Below are 20,481 nucleotides of genomic sequence, written 5' to 3'. Positions count from 1 at the left end.
GAAGAATAGACATTGTCAAAAAGAGAAAGGACAGCAACAGAGAACAATGAAGAAACAAATGAAAAGAAGAACACAACATATTATATAAGCTCAGGTCAGTGAAAATCAGGGTTAGGGGGCATGGGTAAACCTAATAGGGATGGAATACAGGGAGCAGGAGGTCAGACCAGAGGCAGACGGACAGGTTCCGGAGGAGGGGAAGACAACCAAGAGGGGCAGTCAAGGACGGCAGGAGGAGGGGGGGGGGTGCATAAACCTGGGAGCGCACTTCAGCAGGAGCAGCAACCGAGAGGGAATCACGAGCTAAAGAAACCGCCATAGCTGGGACAGGGGGCCGACCACTGAAATGGTAGGGGACGGAGCGAGAGAGTCAGTGGGGGGGGGGGGGGGAGGCAAGGATGAAAACGATGCCTTCTTACCCACCTGGGAGGAGGAAGGAGAGGAGCCAGGCTTACGTTTCTGACTCAAAGAGAACGGTGTTCCAGCAACAACATACTGGGAGACAGACTCAATTGTCTAAACAGGAGAAGAAGAACAGGAGAGAACACCATGAAGATTACTGGGAGGATGATGGACAACAGGCTGGACAGACAGGCGGAGTGGAGGACCAAGAGACTGGGGGGAGGGGAAGGAAGAAGGATGGGGGGTGACATGGAAAAGAAGACACAGGAGACATGGCAGAATTTGGAGGAAGGGGGAAAACACCAGATGGAGAACCTGGAGGGAGACACCACGGGACAGATCGTAAAGGAACAGCGGAGGAAGCTGGTCCGGGTCTAAGGCCTGGAAACTGTAATCACTAAAGTGTTAACTATATCTTGTTAGGCAAGTTATCTGTGTGATAGCGTCATTTAACGTAATTCATCTTGATTGATTAACTGTCTGTGTGACAGGAATTAATGTAATTACTCACTGATTGTTTAATTGTCTTTGTAACAGAGTAGTTACTGTGAAGAATTACTGTTTTGATAGATTGACTGTCTGAGTGACAGATTGTATTTAACGTAAATTATCTCGGATAACTATCTAGGTGACTGCAGTTAACGTAATTAATTAATCTAATTAAGTAATTGTTTATTACGATTTAATTGAATGTAATCAATTGTTCTTCTCTGTGTAATAGAACTTTAACCTTATTGGTTAATTGTCTGTAATTGCTTGCCGTCCATAGAAGCATGTATAAACGTAATTAATTTTATATACTGAAGATTGTCTCAGTGATAAGTTTTCTTTTGTTTGATTGTTTTGTTATTTGTTTGGATTGTTCCAATTGTTTTCTATTGCATGTATTTTTATTGCAATTGACTCCGAGTGGATACAGGTGCTTAGTTAGCTCATGTTGTCCTTCCTTGGCCGTGGAAGAGAGGTGAGACGTGCTCTCATTATACCAGCCGAGAGCTGTGGGATGTCATCCAACTGCACTGGCATTGTTAGCTGTGAAGTGCCACTCAGGACATTAACGTATCGCTAAATTGTTGTCCCTTGAATATTATTATGTTTTGTTAATAAACTGTTGTCGTTGCCAAATAAGTGACTTTATGCCAGTACCTTTCAAGTGTACTGTCTTTAATCATTGTCCTCTACAAGCTGCTCCAGATATCTTGCACTTAATCTGTGTCGGCTGCTGGATTCGAACCTAGTGAAAGGCCAGTCACTGAATATATATAATTTCGGTGTGAGAACCTCATAGTTACTCTTAAGATTCCTACAAGCAATTGAGGAGCTAACAACCTAGTGGATAGGAGTACCAGGAAATTGGACTATGGCGGATGCTCTCGCCCATATTTCATTTGGAAGTTATATGCTCACATCTGATACTTTGCATGATTGCTTCTGTGCAGACCTTCTGTCTGAGATCAAAATCTCACACCCCCGATCTTCTAGTACCCGAGCCTGGTAATGAGCTAAGGTTATGCATAGATTACAGACAGGTTAACAATGTCATAGTCCTTGGTCTTATTACTTGGTCCAATTACTAGTAGCTGATACATATCCACTTCCCAGGATAAAAGTGTGTATTGATACCATTGGTACATATCACTCAGTGAAGAGTGATAATTATTAAATAATTATATTATTATAACATTTATTATAATAATAATTGTTAATTGCATTTAATACATATAATAATTGCATTTAATAAATATAATAATTGCATTTAATAAATATAATAATTGCATTTAATAAATATAATAATTGCATTTAATAAATATCACTCTTCCTTCTGCTTGCTCTTGACGGAAGCCGACCTCGGTTGAAGGAGGGCTGTGATTATCTCTGTCTGGAACCCGTAGGTGCGGGACCGGGACGTCCACCAACCCTTGAACTATATGTTTAACACTTGTCTAACCCTGTCTGTCCATGGAGGACAGAAGAAAATGTATATATGCTGGTTAGCATTGGAAATGTGTGGCCACGTCTGTGGTAGAAAATAATAATAATAAAAAAAACCTCCTGGGACTCGTGCAGTCCCAGGCTCTGCTTCAGGAGGCTGAGGTCGTTCTTGCTCTTGCTGTGGTGGTTCTTCTCCGGCCCCGACCACGGCGGTCTCCGGGTTTGGGGTCCCTGTGCCTTCTTTTACCAACTTCAAGGTCAATTCCGGAGCTCACAGTTCCTGTGACGGCGATGGAACAAATCGTATTGGCGTTTGCCTTTCCATTGGAGACCTTCGGCGCCGTGGAGAGGGGAAACCTGCTACTTGGGTAACAGCTTCTTCTCCATATCAACCTACCCTGGCTTTGCGCCCTGGAGAGGCCACTCCAGACCGTCAACCAGAGAGAAACTCCATAGTCTCCCGAGACTGATGGATGCCTATTACTAGTAGCTGATACATATCCACTTACCAGGATAAAAGTGTGTATTGATACCATTGGTAGATCCACCTTCCTCATTAAGTTCGAGCTCTTCAAGGGATATTGGCAGGTACCTCTGACAGAGCGTGCCAAACCTATTTCTGCTTTTGTAACTCCTGATTGTCTTTCTGAGTGTCAAGTGATTCCATTTGAAATGAAAAATGTCGTCTCTATTGTTAAGGACCCGAGCCCAGCGTCCGAGCAAGGAGCAGTGACGACCGCGCCATCTGTGGGTCAGCTCCTGAAACCCCCTCCAAATGGACAGCACCATCTAGTGAGGACAAGATATACCGGCCACAGGGGCTGGTTTCCCGTCCTAATCAGCTCATGACATAGCCGCTGCTGACCTCTGGTGAGGTGACGCTTAGACAGCAACGCCATCTATGGAGTGGATAGGTGGGCGTTTGCGTCTAAGCCTGTAGGTGAGGTGCCCTAGAGTGTAACCAGTACTGATGACGTGTCTGATTACAGAGTCGACCTGGGACAGCTGAATCTGACGGTGGATCAGTTTCCCCAAGGCAGCCGTAGGATCTCCACGAGTTGGCTGTAGAAGCTGTGAGTCACCCCCCCCCCCCCCCGGATGAACACTGTTGTGTTAGCCTGCCTGTGAGGTGGCAGAACCAGGGATTGTCGTACCCGGGGCTGACTGGTGGAGAAGACTAGCCACTGGGGTGTTGTGGTGAGGAGAGTGATCTGTGGAATCACAGGAGGCTCCTGCCTAGGGCTTGCAACCCTAGTATCGGTCGTGGAGTGGCCTACGCAGCGTAGTTGATTGGAACCTGCCAGCTACAGGCTGGATTTGTGGTTGACGGCCTCCACGACGGTGCACCCAGTGGGACTGTGATTTGGCTGGCCTGTGGCCGGGGTAGACTCACTAGAAGAATCTAAGGATTCATCATGAGGCCACGAGAAGAGGACGAAGGACTAAGCATCGTTGAGCACCGTGGAGCATCCCGTGTCTTCGAAGAAGTTATTGTAAATAAGTGTAGTAATAGCAACCCCGCTTGTGACGGTTTATATATTTATTTATGGTGATGGAATAATTATATATTTAACACTTTCGCGCTTTAGATTAGAGATAACTCGTCGCCGTTTTTTCTTACGATTCCGCATAACAGCCTACTTTTCTCGTCCATCGAAAAAATATTTCTATAAATTCCATTTTTTAACCGAAATGGATGGGGATACTCTCAGATTTTTCTCCATGAAATTCCTGTTCTCCCTCACCGAACACATGGCGAGGAATGGCCAACAACAACAAGCATACCACATGTTCCCGACATAGATGCCAGCGCAGCTCCTCCTGCTGATGCCGCAGTTTCAACACCCGGCACATCTGGTGCGAGGCGTCCTCTGTTCACCTCAACACCTCAAGCCCACTCATCAACCACAAATTCTGAAATGGACATTGAGGACATAGAACCACTTGATGTTTCTGATTTCATAGAAGATTCTACTACAAGTTTGGTGGTTCCTGTAGAAGACAATATTCCTTCAGTGCATCCAAGAAATACAAGAATTATAGATTCAGAACAACGTCTCAACTACAAGTTGACGAGGAGAGATCAGTGTGGACTCCAGAGCGACTGGGAGAGGTCAACCATCTACCTCTCCCCAAGACCAGCCCAACATCTTTAGCTGGTTGCCCAAGGTATAGTTGCTATGGTTATGTATAGGAATAGTCTTCATTGCCACTCAGGTCAAGTAGGGAGTGTTAAAGTGACAGGGAGTGAACATATTTAGATTTTGTTTTAGTTTTTCTTTTAATAAATTAATTAGGGAATAAATTGCATTTTTATTATTTCCATGTGTTTTATGTGTATACTTGTCCTGGTCACGTGGTCCACACGAGGCAGAGTTGGATTGGGCGCCGATTCTAACATCGATTCTAACATCGAATCATTCCCGTGTAATTAATTTCACACTCTTAAGTTTCCACGGTCATCGGTTATAGTGGGGATCAAGCCCCAAGGTTGATTAATTCGCATGATCGATCCAGACCTCGATCATTGCTGTGTTACTGGTCTGGTGGTGGCAGCGTAGAGGTGACTCTAGGGTTTTGCTCAAAGCCTAGGTCACGCCATACTGGTTGTAGAATCCTAAGTCGGTCAATCGTCTTAGGACCACGTGGCGTGGAGTTGGCTTTGGTAAAAGTTTTGGAGTCCCTTGGTAGAGAATAAAAAGTAAGAATACGGGTAGAGGGCAAAGAAGGAAAGACAAGAGAAGTAGAGAGAGAAACCCTAACCCGTGTTACAGCATTTCTTTTTGCTATTCAACAAGCTCGGTTGATAGTCAATCTGCATAAGTCGGAATTTGTTATAATCTCTTATCTTTTTAGAACATGTGGTTAGTGGAGAATGGATCGGCCCTAAGAACCGCAACGTAGAAGCCGTCGTTCAGAATCCGACCCCTTCAACACATAAGGAGGTTCTGCGGGTCTGGGGTATGGCTGGATTTTACCCTAAGTTCATTTCTAAACTCTCAACTATTGCAATGCCTGTGACAAAGAGGCATTGCAATAGGCTTTGCTCCCTCCTGAAGAAGGGAGCAAAGTTCGTGTGGACCAAGTACTGTCTGATAGATTTTGGAAGCCAAAAAGCCGTACTGAAATCATCTCCTATTCTCATGTCCCCTAATTTCGAGGACAGATTCATATTAACCGTTGATGCTTTAGATTACAGTATCGGGTCAGTGTTATCACAGAAGAATGCTAAAGGGGTAGAACACCTTGTGGCTTATTATTCCAAGAAATTATGTGATTGTCAACGAAACTATTCAGTGATAGAGAAAGAGACATTGGCCCTGGTGAGCGCTGTTCAACACTTTGACGTCTATTTGACGAGTAAAGGTCATCCAATTTTGGTCGAATCTGACCATAATCCTATAATGTTATTAGGAATTAGTGAGTCACTCGCGCGTCATGTAAACGACGTAGTCACGCCCACGTTATGATGTGAGCGTGGATCACTAATTCCTCTGAGCTGCAGTAGTAGTCAGGGGAAAATTTAAAATTCCAGTTTGGCAGCAGGATTCTGCTTCTGGAAACTTTCCTTATTAAGACTCCTCAATAGCTCGGTCGATTAAGCTTCTGCCTCACACACGTGAGGTCCACGGTTCGAGTCTCCTAGAGTCCAGGTGAAGGGAATTATATGTTATATTATTATTCTATCTTCCTATAAGTAAATAATTTACTGGAAATTTGTATTAACTAACCCAACTATAAGTGTATAAAAGATTTGTGAGTAAGGTATTTTAATTTTAATTTTAATTTATGTAGACATAAAAAATAATTTACCTCAAAAACTGAATTCCATGGTTTGCAAGCAGTGAACTGTTGAAGTTCCTGTCGAAATGAGCATTGAGTCACTCCATCATTGTCAGTTCCAGTTACTCTCAGTCTGATCACACCCTGTATAAATAAGAGTTACAGTTTAATCACTAACATTTATTAATGAAAGTAACATACTAACATTTAAGCGACGTAGGTCTCACGTGCTTCAATTGGGAATAAGAATATCATTTAAGAAAAACAATTTTCACAGCAAGCACTTACCTGTTAGAGGGCAGACCACCAGGGAGACCACAGAGAAAACAAATAACATATATGTAAATGGTAACAAGAAGAGAACACTAACTGCTGACATGAATATTCTCCATGTCTTTAATCTTCATTGTATGACAGAGAAAATCAGCCAAGTCCCTCATAAGTCATCCACTTTCCTCACACTATTTCCCTCAAAAGTCCAATACTTGACTCCTGGTCAACTACTTGACTCCTGGTCAACTACTTGACTCCTGGTCAACTACTTGACTCCTGGTCAACTACTTGACTCCTGGTCAACTACTTGACTCCTGGTCAACTACTTGACTCCTGGTCAACTACTTGACTCCTGGTCAACTACTTGACTCCTGGTCAACTACTTGACTCCTGGTCAACTACTTGACTCCTGGTCAACTACTTGACTCCTGGTCAACTACTTGACTCCTGGTCAACTACTTGACTCCTGGTCAACTACTTGACTCCTGGTCAACTACTTGACTCCTGGTCAACTACTTGACTCCTGGTCAACTACTTGACTCCTGGTCAACTACTTGACTCCGGGTCAACTACTTGACTCCTGGTCAACTACTTGACTCCTGGTCAACTACTTGACTCCTGGTCAACTACTTGACTCCTGGTCAACTACTTGACTCCTGGTCAACTACTTGACTCCTGGTCAACTACTTGACTCCTGGTCAACTACTTGACTCCTGGTCAACTACTTGACTCCTGGTCAACTACTTGACTCCTGGTCAACTACTTGACTCCTGGTCAACTACTTGACTCCTGGTCAACTACTTGACTCCTGGTCAACTACTTGACTCCTGGTCAACTACTTGACTCCTGGTCGACTACTTGACTCCTGGTCTACTACTTGACTCCTGGTCAACTACTTGACTCCTGGTCAACTACTTGACTCCTGGTCAACTACTTGACTCCTGGTCAACTACTTGACTCCTGGTCGACTACTTGACTCCTGGTCAACTACTTGACTCCTGGTCAACTACTTGACTCCTGGTCGACTACTTGTCTCCTGGTCAACTACTTGACTCCTGGTCAATTACTTGACTCCTGGTCGATTACTTGACTCCTGGTCAACAACTTGACTCCTGGTCAACTACTTGACTCCTGGTCGACTACTTGACTCCTGGTCGACTACTTGACTCCTGGTCAACTACTTGACTCCTGGTCAACTACTTGACTCCTGGTCAACTACTTGACTCCTGGTCGACTACTTGTCTCCTGGTCAACTACTTGACTCCTGGTCAATTACTTGACTCCTGGTCGACTACTTGACTCCTGGTCAACAACTTGACTCCTGGTCAACTACTTGACTCCTGGTCGACTACTTGACTCCTGGTCGACTACTTGACTCCTGGTCAACTACTTGACTCCTGGTCAACTACTTGACTCCTGGTCAACTACTTGACTCCTGGTCAACTACTTGACTCCTGGTCAACTACTTGACAGCCGGTCTTCTGCCTTACAAATGACAATCAAACTTGAAGATAATATACTACCACTCAAATAATCGAGTACCTCACAGATGGTCATCTTCCTCATTAAACGTTTACTACCTCACATCAGGGAAGCTACACCACAACCTTGTCAGCACACTCTCCTAGTATCCTCAGCACCACCCTTCCCCCCTTCCCCGCACACTCTAAACTCTACTACTTCTGTATGCATCAGTGTGTATCTCCTGTGTATCAATGTGTATCTCCTATGTATCAATGTGTATCTCCTATGTATCAATGTGTATCTCCTATGTATCAATGTGTATCTCCTATGTATCAATGTGTATCTCCTATGTATCAATGCGTATCTCCTATGTATCAATTTGTTGGCTAAAGTCCTCAATTTTCATAACCTATACAATGTTCTGATAATAACACCTCGGTAATTGTTTACCCAAACCACTAACCCTAACAAAGTGAATGATTTAGTATGATATTAACTACAAAGAGCGTTCTCTACTCTATACTAACCAACAGGTTAACACTATAGAGCCTTCACTTGTATTCTAATTAACAAGCTCCCACTAAAGAGTGCTCTCATGTGTACTAACCAACAAGCTCACACTATAGAGCACTCTCATGTATACTAACCAACAAGCTCACACTATAGAACACTCTCATGTATACTAACCAACAAGCTCACACTATAGAGCACTCTTATGTATACTAACCAACAAGTTCACAATAAAAATTTAATGATACTATATTTTAATTACATGTAAATAAAATCTAATTAAGTTTAACTTAAAATATATATTTTAAATGGTGAGAATAAAAAAGTTAGAAAATGGCCAGTTATAGCGCAATACATTAACTACAAACTTTATTTCATAGGCGAAAGAACGCACAGATAGATGGATAGATGTATAGTTAGGTGCATGGAAAGAAAGATGGATGGATATATAGATGGATAGATTGATGAATAGAAAGAAAGATGGATGGATATATAGATGGATAGATTGATGGATGGATATATAGATGGATAGATTGATAGATGGATAGGTGCATGGATTGATTGATGAGTAGATGAGTAGATGGATGGATAGATAAATTGATAGAATGATAGATATAATGAGAGAATGATAGATATAATGATAGATAGATGGATATAGTTGATTGATAGACAGTTATATACATAAATCAATAGATAGACTGATTGAAAGACAGAGGAAAACATAGATGATTGAATAGATATTGATATGGACAGAGGGACAGATAGATATATGGATAGATAGGCAGATGGATGGATAGATAGAGCAGTAGGAGAGATGGGAAACAGTCTCAGAAAATGCTGAGAAACCCTCCTACTCTACTGTAATTTGAATCTCCTTATCACGTCACCAGCCTACAGCTTCGCGTCACATCTCAAGACCATCCCACCTCGCATGTTTAGGTCGGTCTTATCTATTCTTCTCAGTAAATTCCCTAGTCTATCAAAATCAGCTTTACGGAAATCTGCCACTTTATCAAATAATTTTCTGCCACATCGGTTTCATTCTAGGTTAAATCTAATTGTCTTGTGATCACTGTTCCCTAGGTCTCTCCATATTTCATTATCATTTATTTTTGTCTCTCTGTTAGTTATCACTATCTAAAATACTATTTTCCCGTGGTTGTTTCTTAAAATTTATTTTTAGGAACCATTTATCAACTAGTTCTATAAATCTTCTGCTTTGGTACTCCGTTTTGTTAATGCAGTTTATTCGATTAAAATTAAAACTTACCCGTAACATATACACTGAGCAAGATGCCAGATATTTGCTTCCATTTTCTCGAAGTTTCATGGACTGTATGTCTCTTATTATTAGATAATTATAATTTTAATATAATTCAAACAAAATAGTCTCTGTCGGCTCAGTTTTGATCCTCTCTCTAACACTACAATACAAAAAAGTTCCCTGACTCATATGGATACTCCCACTCCTCGTCTCATCTGTTTATCTGTATGAAATTAAATCCCTTAATTTGTTGTTCAGCTAGTAGTACCTTGTTTTCTACATTGATCTACGTTTAAGCTATTGCAATACCATCTAGCCATTCTGCACGGATAAGAGCACTATATCAACTATTTTGTTTCTAAGACTCCTACTGTTTGTGTAGGAGTCTTAAAAATACCTTACACGATGCTTGCAAGCTCACGACAATCTCAGAGAACCATCTGACACCAGCGAGTTCCAAATGGTGTTGAGCGTGCAAATCATCATACAGTTTGATGTGGAGAGGAGACCGAAACCTTATGTTCACCTAATCCAAAAGTTTATTCCACACAAGTTATATACTAAAAATTGGAAAACACAGTGTCGGAATTGTTGGCTAAAACGAACTTAGTAGCAAAACTGCACACTGCACTGCAGTTCCTCAGCAACAAGACCAGGTAAGGAACAAGGTCAGGACAGGTTTTGTCTTTGATGAATGTTCCACCCAAAGAATAGTCGCCAAAAGAGTGGTAGAAAAAAAGGAACTTTAAATTGTGGCATGGGTCACTTTGAACATTTCTGAATTCCTGACTATCTCAGGACCCCAAGCTTACGACGTAGTGGAGCCCCACGTCAGCTGCGAAAATTATTATAGGTCTATTCAGGATAGAATATAAGAGATAAAGCCATCTGCTTTACAACATTTGAAAGCTAACATATCAATTTATCCGTTAAACATATTAATGCTAAAGTTATCTGGGACATAGGGTTTCTGACTGGATCAGATTATTAGCATACTTATAAACTTAAAAAGATGAAAATACAGAGCAATCATTTGTAACATTTTTGCACACAGTAATCTTCTGACGGGCAGGTACTCAGGCTCAATACGTCAACCCCTGAAGATAAAGTACTTAGTAAAAATATATTAGTAGCCACACTTGGCACAGAACAGCCTGCCTTAGAAGTAACCCAGTTGGGTGATGCAGGATTAGAGTGAGCAAGCTCTGGGAACAGGAAACCACTAGGATACAGATGATCAAACCTAACCCCGACGTCACCCAAGCCCCTAGTCACCGAAACTGTGTTTTTCAAGTGTTTTTCATGTGAAGGAAATCTTCGAAACGTCTTTACCGATTGCTTTGAAATTTTGACAAAACTTGGCATTCGAATTGGCACAGGTTTTAAAGACCCACTGTATACATGCCTCACCAGTGACAGGAAAAAACAGGTTTTAAAAAAAAAACAGCGCCATCTGTTGGACGTAACAGCAACTCATGCTGTAATCTCCAAAAGTTCTTCAATGATTGCTTTAAAATTTTGACACAACGTTCCATTCGAATACGTGCACGTTTATATATCTACTAAATAGATGCCACACCTGTGACAGGTAAAATCTTGCTTATTTTGAAAAACAGTGCAATCTGTTACACATAATGGGAACACATGCTATACAACCCGTTCTCGCACTTTCTTACAGTCAATATTGACTTATTAAATACTTGCATATGTGACATACTAAACATACTAGTTTACCTTGAAAAGCTTCATAGAAAACACCAACCTTACCTAACCTTCTTAGTATGTTAAGATAAGCATCTTATTGCTTCATAATTACAATTATTACTTAACCTATACCTATAATAGGTTAAGTAGTAATTGTAATTACAAAGCAATAAGATGCTTATCTTAACATACTAAGAAGGTTAGGTAAGGTCGGTGTTTTCTATGAAGCTTTTCAAGGTAAACTAGTATGTTTAGTATGGCACATATGCACGTATTTAATAAGTCAATAATGACTATACGAAAGTGCGAGAACGGGTTGTGCTATACTATATATGTCACGATTCCATTAAAATTTTCCGATTGCATTGATAAATTGAGTTTTCATAGATTTCAATTTATTTTCGTTTTGATTTAATTATTTTGTGTGACATTGCACTGGAATTGAGCCGTGTTTTTCACCATACCATTTATTTCGTAAGTATAAGTATAGATGTCATGCCTGTGATAGGTAAAAACATTTTTTTTAAGGAACAGTGCCATCTGTACTCACCTAACCTAACTCACCTAATTGTACTTGCGAGGTTTGAGCTTTGTCCCTTTGGTCCCGCCTCTCAACTGTCAGTCAACTGATGTACAGAGTCCTGAGCCTACTGGGCTCTATCATATCTACATTTGAAACTGTGTATGGAGTCAGCCTCCACCACATCACTGCCTAATGCATTCCATCTGTTAACTACTCTGACACTGAAAAAGTTCATTCTGACGTCTCTGTGGCTCATCAGGGTATTAAGTTTCTACCTGTGTCCCCTAGTTCATGTCCCACCCGTGCTGAAGAGTTTGTCTTTACCCACCCTGTCAGTTCTCCTGAGAATTTTGTATGTGCTTATCATGTCTCCCCTTACTCTTCTGTTTTCCACGGACGTGAGGTTCAGCTCCTTTAGCCTTTCCTCGTAGCTCATACCTCTCAGTTCCGGGACGAGTCTGGTGGCATATCGCTGAATCTTCTCTAACTTTGTCTTATGTTTAACTAGGTATGGACTCCAGGCTGGAGCTGCATATTCCAGGATTGGTCTGACATAAGTGGTATACAGGGTCTTGAGCGATTCCTTACACAAGTTTCTAAAGACAGTTCTTATGTTGGCCAGTCTAGCATATGCCGCTGATGATATCCTTTTGATGTAGGGTCTCTGGGGACAAGTTCGGTGTGATATCAAACCCCAGATCCTTCTCTCTATTTGACTCTTGCAAGATTTCACCTCCCAGATGGTACCTTGTGTTCAGCTTCCTGTTCCCTTCGCCTAATTTCATTACCTTACACTTTCCTGAGTTGAACTTTAGCAGCCAATTTCTATACCATTCCTCCAGTTTGTCCAGGTTATCCTGTAGTCTCTGTCTATCTTCATCCGTCTTGATTCTTCTCATAATCTTTGCATTATCAGCAAACATTGAGAGGAATGAGTCTATATCCTCCGGAAGATCATTTACATATATTAGAAACAGGACGGGTCCAAGTACTGAGCCCTGTGGGACTCAGGGCTCAGTACTGAGCCCTGAAATCTATGAAAATTTATGAAAATCTATGAAAATCTATGAAAATCGAAATCTATGAAAATTTAATTTATCAATGAGGTCAGAAACATTGAAATGGAATCATAACATATTTACTATAGCGTATGTTGGTCTTATATGCAAGAGATGGCTCAAGAGATTTTATGAAAAAAAGTGTGTTTTTACTTGTCAGAAGTATATTTTACCGGTCATCTATACTTATACTCACGAAATAAACGGTATGGTAAATAACACAGCTCAATTCCAATGCAATGTCACAAAAAATAATAAAATTAAATTGAAAATAAATCGAAATCTATGAAAATTTAATTTATTTTCATTTTTATTTAATTATTTTGTGTGACATTGCGTTGGAATTGAGTTGAGTTGTTTTCCATATAGTTAATTTCAAGAAAATAGTTATTTTTTTTTTCATTGTTTTTATTTAGTTTTTAACAGTTCTACTTAATTTTCAGTGATGGGACATCAGATAATTTGATGTTCCCATTTTTTTTATGGGAACATCAGAGCATTGGGGAGCACCTCACTTCCATCATACGAGGAAGTGAGGAATGGTGGGGGAGGACGAGGGAACGAGGGGGGGGGGGCAATGGTGGGCAGGACGAAGGGAAGGGTGAGTGGGGGATGTCGGGGACAAGGAGACAGGAGAGTGGAGAATGGTGGGGAGGACACTGGAAGAGGGAAGTGGGGGATGGTGGGGGAGGAGGAGTGGATGGAAAAGGGGGGGGGGGTTAATGGTGGAGAGGACGGGGGGATGGGGGAGGAGGGAATGGTGGGAAGGGCAAGAGGACAGGGGAGTTGGGTAGGTGGGGGAGAACGAGGGGACAGGTGATTGGGGAATGGGAATAGTGGGGAAGACGAGCAGATGGGGGAGTGTGGGATGGGGGGGAAGACGAGGGGACAGGGGAGGAAGGAATGGTGGGGAAGATGAGGGGACGGTGGAGTGGGGAATGGTTGGGAGGTCGAGAGGACGGAGGAGGGTGGAATGGTGGCGAAAACAAGGGAACACGGAAGGGTTCCAAAGTCTACAACGGTTGAGCGCTGTAGACTTTGGTTCTGGACGGTACTAGCCAGTGGGGCTGGTCGAGCGTTGCTGACTTTGTTGCTTGTGCGTTCCAGCAAGTGCACAACGAAGACCTCATCTGAGGCGAATTGTGTCCGTCATCCTTGAAGCAGGCTAGCGTAAGGGCTAGCAACCCCAGTCCGGTTGACCTCACAGACATGTATATATTGTCTATATTCTATTGGTGATAGGAAATAATAACGGGTATTTTTAGTGTTATTCTTTTTATTTACCTTAAACATTGCACTATATTCCCACCAAGATTAGCTTTCTCTGAACTTGAATAGGATCATAGAGTTTATAAAGAACCCGGTTACGAAGGGTTCGTAACACTGAGGGTACAGCTAGTTGGCTAATACATTTATAAAGATTCTGGAAAACGACAGCCCTAATGAAGGAACTTACCTACCACATCAGGCAATGACTATTCAGTGAGTAACTACGCTCTGCGCTTAGTATTAAACTGCACTGCCAAAATCAGTTCACAGACGGCAAGTTTAAATGACTGTCTGTAAATTGATTTATCACAGATCCAGAAGATGTATGATGCTCTGTTTACGTTTTGTAGAAAATTGTTCGCACATATTGCAAACATGTACCAGCATTTTGAAGAGAATTTCTTCAGAATTGAAGAAATTCAAAATTTTACCAAATTTATGTGGTTATCTGGACCCACTGTCACATATAGATCAGTGCTATTTGGGGCCATTTCATGCTCATGTTTGCTCCAGACTACCCTGGAGATGAACGTGAAGAATCTTAATGGTCCTACAAAACTTAAATAAGTTACAAATACATAGACAATTTCCAAAAGGCCACTAATATCAATAGAAAACTTAACCAAATATACTGAGAAGTAACACTTCCACTTCCTTAATTACCATATCATAATTACGCTTCCAATGTAAATTACGTTAATCATATGATAGGAACAGCTTATCCCAATTACTGAATGCTTAATTAAATGAATGTGCTCAGCATTAAGTGTGACGTTTGATTTAAGAATAAAATTATGAAGTTATTACCAGCTAACCTTAGAACCATTACCAAACATGACTTATTGTCTTAAATATCTAAAATCTTTGACCCCTGAAGCTTACTTAGCTTCGTGAAAATAAAAGAATGGATTTTGGTACAGAAGAGCTGGCAGACCTAAGTCTGTTAGGAATAACTCCTGCCTCCAGAGCTACAAGACGTATGGAGAGAAATTACTGATATACAGGACTGTATTGAGAACATAACTGTTATTGGAGAAACAGTGGAAGAAGGAGTGCTGGCAACACAGCAGGTGTTGTTGATGCCTCTAATGAGTCGCACGGTGAAGTAGCTTATCTTTTAATAATGACTCATTTATGTTAACCTCCAAGACAAGAGTTACTCTGTTGAAAACTGTACTCTACTGAAGATGGAGTTAACAGCATTACAAGTTGGCATTCGTTTGGATCATCATATTAAGCGTACCCTGACAATCATTAATATTACAAAACAAGAAATCGAGAGCAACAATGAAGCAGTTCTTCAATGGATTAGAAATAACAATAATACAAACCATCCACCTGTTTTGGAAGTACTTATAGTAACGACGATGACCATAGTATATATACCGACGAAGAACGAAACTAGAACGAAGAAATCTGAACTATTGAGTTGGACAAACTGGAAAGCTGTTTTTTACTTGTCGTGCTTTGACAAATTAAACTAACCTAACCTAACCTTCCTAGGCTTAATATACGATATCTGAGGCCTAATATAGTTCATATGTGACCTATACTAGGCTTAGGAATATTTAAGTTTGTATTTTAGCTTCATTTATTTTAAAATAGTTCCTTACTATTCAGTATACTACTATCTAAAAGCTAAGAACGTACGAATTCTGATTATTGACGATCGTCACAGTAGATTCTATCTAAACAAGAGGATGGGTTCTATATGCGAGTAATAGAGTCGACAAACATCAATATCTTTCAAAAGGATATTGCATGTTCTAACAGAAGAGAATCCAGTTGATAACTTGTCTACAGGACTGATGTTGAATCAATAATTAAAGCTAAATCGTGGTTTCATTGACCTAAGTGGCAGGTAGTCAACAGTTGGCCATAGCAGAAGCCACAGGTCATAGTGACACAGACCTCGACTACTACAATGATTTAAGCATAAACACTGGTGATAGACTGCACTAGGTACTCAAGTTTAAGTAAGTGGATTAGAATAATGAAGTTAGCATTTTTGTTTCTTCTTAACTGTAGGAAACACGTACTAATTCACATGAATTATCAATTAATGGGCAAAAAAGTCCAAATACGAAGACAGGGGAACCCCCCCCCTCCCCCACCCCCACCTAACACTGTTCAAATTCATTGAACGCATCGATCATGACAGTCGTGTTGAACTTTGTTGTGGCAGAAGACTTGCGCACACGAATATTGATATTGATACTCAACATCCTTGACTCCTATGAGAAACTCATTGGGCAACACACTTGGTGTTACATGAACATAAAGTAACCAAACACAAAGAAGCGCAACACACCCTAGCGCAATTGAGGCAACAATACCTCAAGTTCGACGAATTCTTAAGGCCATAATAAAAACTTGTATTGTCTGCGAGAGATACGATACCCGGGTATGTCCTTACCTAGGATCTCCACCATTTCCCAGGGAAAGGGTCTTCCACCTCTATTCGGCACGACTATTCAGGCGCGATCACGCTCACAGGGGTGAAAGACAATAGCACTAGAAAGGCATATGTCTGTTTGCTCACATGTGTAGCCATTCGAGGAATAGACCAGAAGCACCTTAAAGGCATATGTCTGTTTGCTCACATGTGTAGCCATTCGAGGAATAGACAGAAGCACCATAAAGGCATATATCAGTTTGCTCACATGTGTAGCCACTCGAGGAGTAGACCTACAAGTGACTCAACACGTGTGCATAATCATTACCTGATTTACCTGAAGACCACTAACTCCTGTGGCATCGACGAGGGCAGGAAGCCAGCGGCTTGTCGAAGGTCCCCCATTTGCCTTAATGATCTTTTCCATGTATATTTTAGAATTCGACACAGTTCTGACAGTTTCAGCTTTGACTGCTATGCAGTTCCTTGGGTTAATGTCCCTGTTGGTGAAAACGCATCTCCTGTTCTCAGCCCTACATTGTGGCTTGTTGAACTTAAAACCGTTGCTTCTTGTCTGTGTTACATATGACTTTCTGAAGAAAATAACCGGATCAACAACCTCTAACTGGTTCAATATATTAAGTATTCATGAGATCCGCCCTGACATGCCTGGTTTGCAGTGTTGTTAGTCCCGTGGCCTTCAAGTATTCCTGATACAAGAGATGACTTAGCTCTGGAATGACTTGTTGTCCGGTGTTGCACCTTCTCCAGAGCAGCTGTCTTCTTCTGAAAATGAGGTCTCCATGCTTGGATACAGTAACCCAAATGGGGACGCACTTACAGTTGAATCATTACCTCTTTTCCTTATAGTCAAAAGTACCTTCTGAATTAGTACTAGTTCTATAGTATTTTATATCGCATTAGTTCAGGCCTTCCTTACATTACTCACATGTCCAGCCCGAAGCTGATGATCTGACAATAGAGTATATTTAGTGGCTTTGGAAGCGTATCTACAAGAGATCTGTACTTATCCTCTGGTTCAGACTGCACTAGGATAACGTTAAAGTGTGTGAAATAATATTCCTCCCAGAGTAATATGGCATAATCGATTCTATGAATGCAGTGTGGGGGACAGTGAAACGTTGTTTTTGCTAAACACTGTATATGCAGAAACTTACTAACATGCAACTTGAAACTGTTGTTACATAAATAGTCCCTAGTTAACAATTGCCTGTTGACCTATAAATCAGAAGACCCTGATTAAAAGGTACCGTTAAATCCAGCCTATAAATTATGGCATAATCATAACTCCAATGTCGTCCTTTGCAGATGGGGAAGACATAGATCATTCATTCATCTGTGAAAGCGATTTAGGACAAGGGTTTAATATCTAACAAGCATAATAAGGACATGGAATGAAATACGGAAAGCGTACCAAACAACATTATGTGAGCACTATTATGGGGCCAGCTCTCCATATATATATGACTCGATGTTCTACCCAACAATATTGCCCTTGTGGACAATACATGGACTGTGATTGACACGTGTCAGAAGGTAGCATCATATCTGTTCACCGGAACAGCCAGGCATCTAAGGGCACAGCTACCTTGAGGCTACCTTGAGGTGCTTCCGGGGCTTAGTGTCCCCGCGGCCCGGTCGTCGACCAGGCCTCCTGGTTGCTGGACTGATCAACCAGGCTGTTAGACGCGGCTGCTCGCAGCCTGACGTATGGGTTTAAATGTGTAAAATGTGTATAAAATGTTTGACAAATTAGTACAGTATCCACAGAGTGAATAGGTCTACTGGACCCATTCACTCTATGGGAATTACCAGACCCATAGACTCAATCATGACTTCTTATCTCTTTAAAGAAAACTCGTTCTCTCATTCCATGTGGTATTCCACCACCCAATTATCATATAGATGGCGAGCACTTGAGAACTGCGAGTCTTACAGATACCTTGGAGTCCCCATTAACTACCCTGGGTACCTTTCTTCTCTCAAGAAGAGACTGTTGGAGAGATTAAAGCCCGTGCGGGTCCTTGTTGTTGGTGTAAATCATGGAATTAACGTGAGACTTGCCAGAATGTTCTATGAATCATTTATCCCCTCTGTGATTGACTAAAAGGCCTTAGATCTTACACTGTATACAGACAGAGAATTAAAATCCCTTGAAGCCTTGCCAAATGAAGTTATGCTTCTCATCCTTGGGGCTCCAAAGTCCACGAGAAGTTAAAATGAGCCGAGTTAAAATTAAGAACAATAAGTGAGAGAATTTTGTCCATTAGCACAGTTTTCAGTGTGAAGGCGTCGAGTAGATCTCGGCAACACATGAAATTGCAAGCTAAACTTTCTTATATGCTACACTCGCCTGAGGTCTATAGAAGGTCTCCATCAATTAAATATGTGCCCAACTCAATTAATGATTAATCAACCAATTAATTCACGGGATAACTGGGATCTATCAGTTGACTTTGTAAATACACCTAAGAAAGATTAAATGTGCACACTCTACATTATTAATTTAAAACAGTTAGCACTGAAAACCATCGCTGAGAGTACTCAGGTTATGGGTAACGATGTGTATCAGTACTATACCGACGATTCTGTAGAAGGTGGAAGATGTACCGGATGTGCATAAATTATATTTTAACGATGTTACAACAATCTCCGTGGTGTAGTGGTAAGACACTCGCCTGGCGTTCCGCGAGCGTTTTGTCATGGGTTCGTATCCTGGCCGGGGAGGATTTACTGGGCGCAATTCCTTAACTGTAGCCTCTATTTAACGCAACAGTAAAATGTGTACTTGGTTGTAACAACGATTCTTCGCGGCAGGGGATCGTATTCCAGGGACCTGCCCCAAACGCTACGCGTACTAGTGGCTGTACAAGAATGTAACAACTCTTGTATATATCTAAAAAAAAAAAGTTATCTCATTCATTTTGCAATGAAGCGCGTCAATGATTGGGCAAGTACAACTCAAGTCTAACCTGCTGGCCCTGATTTTTTAAAAGACAATGGCAATGGACGTATATACTGTGACTCGCAGAGTGTACTCCTTGGACTGAACGCACATAGTAGTAACACCCAGAAAATAGTCAGTGATATTCGATTAAAGGGTTTAGCTGCTAAAGAAAACAGATTCGAAATTAAATTCTTTTGGATACTATAACATGTTAGCATCTCAAAGCATGATACTGTTGATATGCTTACAAATACAGCCTGTAGCAGACCATTATCAGAAATTAATATAGGTGTATCATTAGCAGAGACAAAGAGAATACTTAAACAAATATCTGATGAAAATCTTTGTGAGGGAATGGGTTTTCACCAGCTAAATCTTTTACTAGAGTGTGGAGTGAAGGAGCGCTTCCGTGCACCCGGGTACGTAAATGGGCGTGCACTCGGTCTAGAATTGATAACCTGTACATGAGACATCAAGTGCTTAGGCTCGTTGGAGAGCTTAAGCTATCAACATTCAAAATATGTTCTTATGGCCGTTGTAACACATTTGTAGAGATAGTTGTAGAGAGTAGCTTTGTTATTGTAAGATTGTGGGAGACAGCAGAGCGGGTGGTGTGCTGTGAGGCACCAGCCACCACCGGGACATTTCCATAGCAACCAAGACAGACGTCTTGTGATGTCATCAGCGCGCCAACCAAGGGGAGCTGTGATTGGCTAAGAGCCTTAGGCCCTAGATGCACATCATCTTTGTGATTGGCTAAGAGCCTTAGGCCCTAGATACGCATTTCTGTGATTGGCTAGTGCAGGATGGGCCAGTAGGCCAGCATCTTGCCGCCCTGTGCCCAATGATGCCATGGAAATGTCAGCACTGTGGAGAAATGCCCGACAGACCACTGGAACAATATCTAACACAGTGCACAGTTACAAACCCATTAAG

The 20,481-nt window shown here is 41.4% G+C and overlaps 1 protein-coding gene across 1 annotated transcript in view; it reads right to left on the bottom strand.

The window, feature by feature from the left end:
- The window catches only part of LOC138350322 (extended synaptotagmin-3-like), a 319,761-nt gene that overhangs the window by 104,949 nt on the left and 194,331 nt on the right, over positions 1–20,481 (bottom strand). The window contains exon 7 of the mRNA XM_069300945.1: positions 6,148–6,261. Coding sequence (XP_069157046.1) covers positions 6,148–6,261 — 114 coding nt within the window. The remainder of the gene's footprint in view (positions 1–6,147; positions 6,262–20,481) is intronic.

The sequence above is a fragment of the Procambarus clarkii genome, chromosome 45, assembly GCF_040958095.1.
Source record: "Procambarus clarkii isolate CNS0578487 chromosome 45, FALCON_Pclarkii_2.0, whole genome shotgun sequence".
Classification (NCBI taxonomy): Eukaryota; Metazoa; Arthropoda; class Malacostraca; order Decapoda; family Cambaridae; genus Procambarus; species Procambarus clarkii.
The sequence above is the reverse complement of the archived record's forward strand: the minus strand, read 5'-3'. Positions and strand labels throughout refer to the sequence as shown.